Consider the following 10,420-nt stretch of genomic DNA (forward strand, 5'->3'; position numbering starts at 1 on the left):
CACTCCAGAAGAGGGCGTCAGATCTTGTTACGGATGGTTATGAGCCACCATGTGGTTGCTGGGATTTGAACTCCGGACCTTCGGAAGAGCAGTCAGGTGCTCTTACCCATTGAGCCATCTCACCAGCCCAGAGTTGTTTACTTTTTGAATTTAACAATTCTTCCAGCAGGATGAATGTTTTGCCTCTTTTCAAACACCCTGTATCTTAAGGAGCTTCTCTCTAAGATGAAAGGATTTTGTTCAGAAGGTGGCTGATCTAAGGCTCTCAGAAGCCCTGATGAAAGGAAAAAGGGAATTGACTTCTATATCTTTGCAGATTGGACAAGATTCTGACTGGGAGCAGAGCCAGGACCTTGAAATTATTAAGGTTTCCGTTCATGGGAACTTGCCATTTCAGCCTTGAAGAGACTGGCATTTTCAGTGCCAACGCTGCTTTGTGGGAGGTCTGTGTTACACTTGAATATCCTGTGTTCCCTTTGTGAAACATTTCTTAATTACCTTCCTGCTGACTTTATCCATTGTATGATTACTTTCTGCTAATTTTGTCCCATTTCACCTATAAACTATATGTAAGATGCTATACTTCGTTTGTTTTTTTCATCTTGAGACAGGATCTCTATATAGCCCTGGCTTTCCTGGAGCTCAAGTAGAACAGACTGTCCTTAAACTCGAAGATCCAACTGCCTCTGCCTCTCAAGTGCTGGTAGTAAAGGGTATGCCACAACATCTGGCCTGATACTGTACTTCCTAATAAGTTTCCATAAGCCTCAGCTTGTGCAAGACCTCCTGATTTCAATCTTTTTCATCATCTTTCTTTTCTCGTCACCTAGTCATTATTCTTAGGACTCTGTCACTGAAGAAAGACCCACTAGTCCAGGTTAGTTTTAATGTTGGAGGAAAGTGCTATGAAAAACCTAGCTTACTCTGTGTTCCTCTGATGAGGAACATGAATACACCATGACCCAAAGCATGCTGTGGAGTGGAGGGGTTTTATTTCAGTTTTCAAGTAACAGTCCACTGTCAGTGGAAGCTAGTGCAGAAAGTCAAGGCTGGAAACTGGAGGTAGAAATTTAAGCAGAGACCATGGAAGTGTACTGCTTACAGGCTTGCTCTCCATGGTTTGCTAAGCCTGCTTTTGTTACAGAACCCAAGACAACCTGCCCAGGGATGGAATAACTGGGTCCTCCCATATCAATCATTAATCTCAGAAATACCCCCAAAGACTTGTCTAAGAGGCTAATCTGATGGAAGCATTTTCTCAGTTGAGTTCCCCTCTTCCAAGTAACTCGACCTTGTGTCAACCTGACCAAAAAGCAAAACAAAACAAAAAAAAACAGTACAAGGATATAGTTAATAATTATTTGCTACTAAAAGACTGTCTTTTATTAGGGCTTAAGGGTAGGTGTTGCTTTTTGACACAGTCTCACATTATAGGCTAGTCTGGCCTTAAAATTATATAGCCCACGTTGCCCCTACTCACAACTCTCTGATCAAGCCTCCTTAGTTAAAGGGTTACAGGTACTGGCCACCACTTCTATATCTTTATGGTGCTTTTTAAAAATCTTCCTTTTAGACTGAAGGAGCTGAGGGGGTTTGCAGCCTCATTGAGGGGGGGCAACAGTATCAACCTGCCAGACCCCCTGGAGCTCCCAGGAACTGGACCACCAACCAAAGAGTACACATGGAGGAATCCATGGCTCAGGCCGCATATGTGGCAGAGGATGGCCTTGTTGGACATCAGTGGGAGGAGCAGCCCTTGGGCCTGACAATGTTTGATGCCCCAGTGTAAGGGAATGCCAGGGCGGGAAGATGGGAGTGGGTGGGTGAGTGGGGGAGCACCCTCAGAGGCAGAGGGAAGGGGAATGAGATGGGGGATTCTGAAAGGGAGACCTGGAAAGGGGGAAGCATTTGAAATGTAAATAAAGAAAATATCCCCCCAAAAATCCTTTCATTCTTAATATTATAAAATTTTCCAAATGTGTCTATATACAGATCTTTCAATAGCCATTGTACTACATATTCATTGGGCCTTTTCACGTCATATATCAACCCTGGGAAAATGTTTTCTGTAATTTATTTGATAATTTCTCATGTCATTCCTTTTTTACTCTTCTCTCCCTAGTATTCTCATTATAAGAGAAGAAAATTCATAATTTATCTTTCTTTTTCTCCTCATATATTCAGTATTGTGCTAATTTCTGAGTTTCTTTACCTTGGTTTTGTGTGGAGGTGGGTAGGTTTGCTGCTGGGATTGAACCCAAACTCTATGTGTGCAAGATTAAGTGCTCCACCAGTGAGCTACATCCCCACTACATTATATTCTCTCTCCCTGTCCCTCTTTATTTCTCACACTGGCTTTGCATTTGCTATGTACCCAAGCACCACAAAATGGTCATCCTCCTAACTCAGATTCTTGTATAGCGGTCATTATAGTGTATACCATCACATTCAGTTTCTGATATGTATATTATCACATAATATATAGCTTTTGAAACAGTCTCATACTGTTAACCTAAATGGCCTTGAGTTGGCTATAGAGCTCAGGCTTTTCTTGAATTTCTGATCCTCCTGCCTCCACCACTCAAGCGATGGCATTATGGTCAAGCATGCATCACCAGTTCTGGCTTGTGACAGTATTTTTAAATTCCAGCAATTATAATTGCCCATGGTTCTGTTTTGTTTCCTGTATCTTCCTTTTTTAAAGTTTTTTTTTTTTCTATTTTTTTTTTTTTGTTGTTGTTGTTTTGTTTTTCAACACAGGGTTTTTCTGTGTAGCCCTGGCAGTCCTGGAACTCACTCAGTATACAAGAACATACAGAAACCCACCTACTCTGCCTCTTGAATGTTAGGATTAAAGGCATGTGCCAACACTGATAGCCTATATTCATGTGAGGTTATTATTGAAAAGAGTTTGCTATTTCCTCTTGCTAGGTAATGTTTTAGCTTGCTGGATTACTGCTGTCTCTTTCTTGTCCCCTAATAGTTTGGGGATTGTTGTTTTGCTATGTTGGACATGTTTGATCCTTTCCTAACTTGTTGCTGCTAATTTGTTTCTTTCATGGAGCATACACTTTTATGTGATGTCACAGAAGAGACTGTCTTTCTTCTTCTTCCCTCTATAGCAGTGGTTCTCAACCCGTGGCTCATAACCCCTTTGGTGGCTGAATGACCCTTTCATAGTGGTCACATATCTGATACCTTGCGTATCACATATTTACACTATGATTCATAGCAGTAGCAAAGTGACAGTCATAAAGTAGCAACGAAATAATTTTATGGTTTTTGGTAACCACATAAGGAATTATATTAAAAGTCACAGCATCCAGAAGGCTGAGAACTAGTGCTCTATAATATTCAACATCCTGCAATGTTGGTTTAACTGCCATATATAGCATCCATTTGTTTGTCTTGAAAAATCCTTATTCTTCATCAATTGTGAAAGTTAACTTTTCTGGGTATATCACTCTTTGTTTAGAGTTACTTTCAGAACTTCAAGTATTCAATCTTTTCTGGGAACAAATGATCTATTTAGATATTACTGCTCTGGTAAAATGAACTGATGTATTTCTCATTCCATGCTACTAGTGTTTCTTTACTTTTTTTTTTTTTTTTTTTTTTTTTTGGTCTTTCGATACAGGGTTTCTTTGTATAGCTCTGGCTGTCCTGGAACTCACTTTGTAGACCAGGCTGGCCTCGAATTCAGAAATCGGCCTGCCTCTGCCTCCCAAGTACTGGGATTAAAGGCATGTGCCACCACGCCTGGCTTACTTTGTATTTCTAACATCTTGACTATGAAGTATTGTGAATTTCATTAGCCATATTGATTCAGTATTCTGAATGCCTGTTGTTTTTGGATGTCTATTTCATTCTCTGGGTTTCAGATATTTCTAGTACAATTCCATTAAACATTATCTATTCCTTTATCTCTGCTCCTTGTATACCATGCCCTCCTAAATGCATCTCAGACTTCATGGAAATATCGTTCATGGTTAATTTTCTCCTTATATGTCTGTCTGTACAGCTCCTCTTTGTATTCTCATCCCTTATGTTTGTTCTTCTGCATTCTTGACTGTTGGCGATATTTCCTGATGAGGAAGAGTTTTTATTTAACTGACCATTTCCTTCACTTTCAGTGCTTCTATTTGGTTTTTAATGTTTCAATTCCCTTCCTGAGTTTTCCCTTCATTTACTGGACTTTCTCCTCCAATTTATTAAATTTTCATTCTCTCTGGAGAATCTCTTGTTTATTTTGGATAGATGTACTTAACCCATCCATCTTAAGGCTTCTTTATGGTCATTAATTCTTATAAAAAGTAAGACAGAATTCTTTTTCAGACATGTCATCTATCTCACTGACATTGGCTTCCATTATAAGGGAGTTGAGGTTTGGAATGAGTGTTGTGATGAGTTGTTTTGCCATTTAATTTTCCTTTGTGTCTTGTGTGTGTTGATTGGATTTATCCTATAGTTTTCAGTTCTCTTCCAACTCTAGTTGTCTTTCTTCTGTGAGTCTTCATGACTCTCTTCTTCTGTGAATCTTCATGACTCTCTCCTTCTGTGAGTCTTCATGACTCTCTTCTGTGAGTCTTCATGACTCTCTTCTTCTGTGAGTCTTCATGACTCTCTTCTTCTGTGAGTCTTCATGACTCTCTTCTGTGAGTCTTCATGACTCTCTTCTTCTGTGAGTCTTCATGACCCTCTTCTTCTGGGAGTCTTCATGACTCTCTTCTTCTGTGAGTCTTCATGACTCTATTCTTCTGTGAGTCTTCATGACTCTCTTCTTCTGTGAGTCTTCATGACTCTCTTCTGTGAGTCTTCATGACTCTCAGCTATGGAGACTGTGAAGCTTGGTGTTGACTCCAAAGTGGGTTTACTGAGGTGCCCTAGGTGTGACAGTGTAACAACAGGACCACCACACACTTATCACCAGAGTGGCCACATGGAGTAAAAACTCCAGTGGAATGCTGAACTCTGAATCAGCTAGGGGCTAGAGTCAAAATGCCAGTTTTACATTGAACTCTGACTGGGAAGAAGAGTCAGAACTTCAGTTTTTTGTGTGTGTGGTTTTTCGAGTCAGGGTTTCTCTGTGTAGACCAGGCTGGCCTCGAACTCAGAAATCTGCCTGCCTCTGCCTTCAGATTGCTGGGAAGAACTTCAGTCTTATAGTGATCTCTAAGAGCTTTTGAGCCAAAGCCTTTGCACAATGGTTAGTGCTGGGACCTCTAGAGCCAAAAGCCCTATCCCATGGTGAACTCTAGAGGTGCTGCAGCCAAATTTCTGTCTTGAAGATAAACTCAGGGACGGCTAAAACCAAAACCCTTATTGTACTGACATCTGGGACTCCTGGAGTTAAAGGTACTTTTCCAAGATAAACTCTGGGACCACTGCAGACAAAACTTGAGTCCTGAAGTGAACTCTCAGATGGCTCAGATCAAAGGCCAGGTCCCAAGGTGATCTCTGGGACTACTGGAGCCAGACCAGTGTCTGAGGTAAACCCTGAGATCACTAAAGTCAAAGACTAAGTCATTAAATAAGCCAATGGAACCAAGGCCCTATTTCCATCCTGAATTGTATGATCCCTACAGCCAGAGACTCTGTCCCGTCTCAAGTTTTAAAGTAACTTTTTTTTTAACACCACTTTCTTAAGCAAGATGTGTACACATGAAAAATAACATTTTCAAAAGCACACTTTTCTAGTTTGTTTTCTGTTCCTGTGATAAAACCTAACCATAGCCAGCTCAGGAAAAGAAGAGCTCTTTTGGCTCACAGCTAACAGTCCATCACTGGGAGCACCAAGGCAAGAACTCAAAGCAGGTGCCTAGAGGCAAGAATTAAAGCAGAGACCATGTGAGGTACAGCATTTGCTTTCTTCTTTCTTTTTTCTTTCTTTTTTCCATCAGAGTAAAAATTCTGGGATATATCCTGAATTGGCTTGTTGGGTTTTCTCAGTGACCATCTGGAAGGGCCAAGTTCATGTTCCCATAGCCATCTCCATCTTCATCCAATAAGGAGAAAACTTCTTTAATTCAGCAGTTTGTTTTCAGCTAGCTGATCAATCGTGGTGCACTAAAGGGAAGCAGAGAAGGGGTAAGAGCTCCTGTATTAGTGAAGGGGTACCTCCATTGTTGCAGCTAACACACCTACACAGCCATCCTATTACCAGAAATGTGCCACATCCAGGACTATCAGACCCATCTTACTTTAAAATTAGTTTACCTTTTTATTATTGAGTTATAATAATTTTCCTATATTTAAAGTATGTCGGTACTTTGTGAGATATTTACAATACATATTTAGTGTGACTTCATTTTAACATTGCGTGTGTGTGTGTGTGTGTGTGTGTGTGTGTGTGTGTGTGTGTGATGACCTGAGTTCATGTCCTAAAACCTACAGGAAAACACTGGGTGTGGTGCACACAACCAAAACCCTAGTTTGGGGAAGGCAGGGGATTCCTTGAATCACTGTTCAGCCATTTTAACCTCATTAATGATTTCCAAGCCAAGAAAAGACCCTGTTTTAAAGAATACCTTCCAAAAAATTATTGGGGGATGACACCCAAGGTTGTCCTCTGGCCTACACAGACACATAACCACACCCACACTATACCCACACCCACATGCACACACCAGGTTTTGAAATCAAGCTAATGGTAAATATAGAGACCTAGCTACTCAGAACAAGACAAGGAGATTCCTTGTATCCAGGAGTTTGAGAGCAATCTGGGCAATATAGGGAGACCCTGACTCATAAATCAGATAAATCTGTTTTTAAAATATATAGCAACAGAGGAACAACATTCCCAGAATACGGCAGGGAGTTGTGGAAATGAACAGCCTGAAGCCAACCCATCGTTTTCCTCATTTTAAACACTATTCTAATTTTTGAGCAAATGTCTATGAATAAAATTCAAAAGATGCAAGCAGGTGTGAAGCAAAAATGACAGCCTCCTTCCGATCATGCTCAGCTTCTCAGAAACAGTCTCCTTTAGATGTGACCAATACCTTCAAGAATTTACCACTGCAATAACCTGAGTCAGACCCAGCACAGTTCCTCCCTTGGATAAATGACATTATCACTTGACATACTGTTAGCACTTTCACATGAACTTCTTTATGGGTCTTCCATGGCACTTACACTGTCTTCTTTTCATTATGTATATCCCTAATGCTTCAACTCTTATGTACAATATATAAGGTCTGTTGAGTACATTAATAAATAACAAATTAAGTGTAGTTTCTAGGATCCTGCTGTGAGGTATGACTCAAGCAGCAATTCACACAGGTAAACAGAGTCCACAGTCCATCTTGTAATAACCTCTCCCCAGAGAAGAGTTAAACAAATGAGTCCTCTGTCCTTGTAAATCTGAACCCACAAGAACTGTTAAGGTACTAAGAGTACTCCCTGGAAGGCTAACTAGCCTTGTGCCCCTTAGTTTCTTCATATAGGCCTATGAACTCAAAACTCCCTGTCTTTCTCCTAAACCCTGTAACTTACTGAAGGTCTGGCGATTCCACTACCATATTTCCCAAATGGCTGGTAGTGTCCTTCTTTCTCCATTCAGGATGCTGCTTCATGGTATGAATTTTCTAACCATTACAGAGATGGACCTGAACATGGGTATGATAAGGAGGAAGTTGTGTCATAATCTTGCAAAAATGCTTACTGATCTTTTTAGTGAATAGCTGAAGCTCTGCTTTTTGTTTCAACAAATGTTTTGTCTCTGAAAAAAAAAATTAATTCTTTGAAATTTTCATACAATGCAATTTAGGCATATTCACCACATAATCCTCCCAGATCCATCCTTAACCCTCAACTTTGTGTCTTTTTTAAAAATAATTCAAGTTTAATTTGTACTACCATATACTCTTAATAACACCCAATGGAATGTGGTCAGCCTAACAGTGGACATACTCCATACTCTTGAGGAAAACTGACTCTCCCCTTCATTTTTCCTTTCTTGAAACAGATCTCAAATATAGTAGCTCTAGTTGTCTTGAGACTTGCTATATATATAGACCAGGCTAGCCTCAAACTAAGAGATCCAACTGTCTCTGTCTCTGCCTCTCCAATGTTGGGATTAAAGGAGTGCATCACCACACCCAGCCCATACTGTGTCTCTTTAAAATAAAGGGAAAGGGATGCTGAGGTCAAACAACTTACACAACTAAAAAGGATTACAACAGAACCTGAGAACTAGTAAAAAGAAGAGATGCTTTTTTGTCTGTTTTCTTTTTTTGAGACCGTCTCTCTAGATAGCCCTGGATGTGCTGGAACTATGTAAACCAGGCCTGCCTCTGCTCCCAAGTGTTAGGATTAAAGACATGTGTCACTACACTGTCACAGGACAGAATATTTCTTTGGACTGGGCAGTGGTGGCGCACGCCTCTAATCCCAGCACTTGGGAGGCAGAGGCAGGTGAATTTCTGAGTTTTGAGACCAGCCTGGTCTACAGAGTGAGTTCCAGGACAGTCAGAGCTACACAGAGAAACCGTGTCTCAAAAAAAAAAAAAAAAAAAAAAAAAAAAATGTCTTTGGGGGATAAATATGTAAATTCTGACATTTTAGAACTGTATTGTTCTGTATTGTTCATTTGTTTTGTTTTTTTGACACAAGATCTTACCTTAACCCAAGATGACCCTGAACTTGAGGCAACTGTCTTGTCTCAGCTTCCCAAGTGCTGTAATTGCAGGAGTTCACCATCTTATCTAGATCATCTTTTATTTATCTTTTCCCTACAGCACATGTGTGGACGCCAGAGGACAACTTGCAGCAATCACTTCCCTCCAACCCTGTGAGCCCCAGAAACTTAACTCAGGTCACTGGGCCTACAGGCACTTGCCTCTGAGCCCTTTCATCAGCCATCATCCTTTTTTTTGGAAGTTAGTACTTTGGTCTTCTTTTTTATTGATCAATCTACTTCAAGATTTATAAATTCTGTTGATCTTTTTAGACTTAATGATTTCTACTGGTTCCCAGTATTTCTTTTGATTATATTATTTTTACTCACTCAAATATATAGTATATACTACATTTTGAATGTTACTATGATTAAGATAAAAAAAAAGAAATCTTAAATGGACCTTAAAGAAGAAATGAAGAGCCAAGAAAGTGGTAGATATATTACATCTTAATAAACAGTAACTGATTAAAGCATATCAATGTCTTGTATAACAGAAAAAGAATGAGATATATAATAATTATACTTGAGGAAGGAGTCAAGTGAATGAAGGTCTGTGGGGGAGGAAGGGACATGTTAGCATTGGCTGCTGTGCTGTATGATGATCAGAAGGGAAGCCCCTGATGCCCCCTCCTCAGATCCCCTTGAGCCCTGTCTTCTCAGAGCTGAGGCTTGCCTTCTACTCCAGCACTGCTGCCCTGGCTCAGCTTCCTTGGCTGACGGGAGTCCAACCTGAAGTCACCAAGTCTATCTGTCCTGGGTTGTCACTGCACCTTTCAGAGGTATACAATGTATACAATGCCACTCTATTAAAATGAGAACCAGGCGCCGGGCGCGGTGGTGCATGCCTTTAATCCCAGCACTTGGGAGGCAGAGGCAGGCAGATTTCTGAGTTCGAGGCCAGCCTGGTCTATAGAGTGAGTTCCAGGACAGCCAGAGCTACACAAAGAAACCCTGTCTCGAAAAGAGAGAGAGCCAGGCATGTAGTTCAGATGGGAGAGTGCTTGACTCACAAGTATACACCCTTGGATTTCATTCCCAGCATCACATAAAACTAGGTGTGCTGGCTCACACCAGCAAGATGGCTCAGCAGTTAAAGCAGCTTGCTGACAAACCTGACACCCTGAGTTTCATGCCTGGACCTACATGGTGGAGGCTGAAACTGTTAGCTCTAAGTTGTTTTCTGACCTCCAACATGCAAGGGAAGGCAAGCATGCACCACCTCCACCTCCACACATGACAGACAGACAATTTTTCTCTCCCTTCTCTAGGCTGCTCAGAGGTGTTTCCTTGTGGCCCTCTTTATAACTGCACATTCCAAGAAGGTGCATTTGCCAGGAGGTGCCTGCATCTACTCTCAGCTTGTCATGAAGCCTGGCCACTGTGCTAACACACTGTACCACACAGTATTTCCCCTAGCATTTTCCCTGTCCTTCCGCAACACCAATCCCCAGTTGGCACCTCTCAAATGAAGTAACAATACTTTTATCTTTTTTGTTTTGGGGGTTTTTTTTGTTTGTTTGTTTTTGGTTTTTTGTTTTTTTCAAGACAGGGTTTCTCTGTATAGTCCTGGCTGTCCTGGAACTCACTTTGTAGACCAGGCTACCCTCGAACTCAGAAATCTGCCTGCCTCTACCTCTCAAGTGCTGGGATTAAAGGCGTGTACCACCACCACCCAGCTTTATCTTTGCCTTATGTTACTTTCTAGGGAACTCAACTTTAGAAATTCCAATAAAGAATAAA

The 10,420-nt window shown here is 41.0% G+C and overlaps 1 protein-coding gene across 4 annotated transcripts in view; it reads right to left on the reverse strand.

Moving 5' to 3' along the window:
- Positions 1-4,778: 4,778 nt before the first annotated feature.
- Gtf2h2 (general transcription factor IIH subunit 2) overlaps positions 4,779-10,420 on the reverse strand; it is a 35,664-nt gene continuing 30,022 nt past the window's right edge. For 2 of the 4 annotated variants that reach the window (XM_029544111.1, XM_029544110.1), the window contains exon 17: positions 4,781-6,066. In XM_029544111.1, the coding sequence (XP_029399971.1) occupies positions 6,053-6,066 (14 nt within the window). In that variant the 3' untranslated portion in view covers positions 4,781-6,052. Of the gene's footprint in view, positions 6,067-7,494; positions 7,608-10,420 lie in introns of all 4 variants that reach the window. The other 2 variants (XR_003844808.1, XM_021208421.2) reach the window with 2 other exon arrangements.

The sequence above is a fragment of the Mus pahari genome, chromosome 11 (assembly GCF_900095145.1).
Source record: "Mus pahari chromosome 11, PAHARI_EIJ_v1.1, whole genome shotgun sequence".
Taxonomy (NCBI): domain Eukaryota; kingdom Metazoa; phylum Chordata; class Mammalia; order Rodentia; family Muridae; genus Mus; species Mus pahari.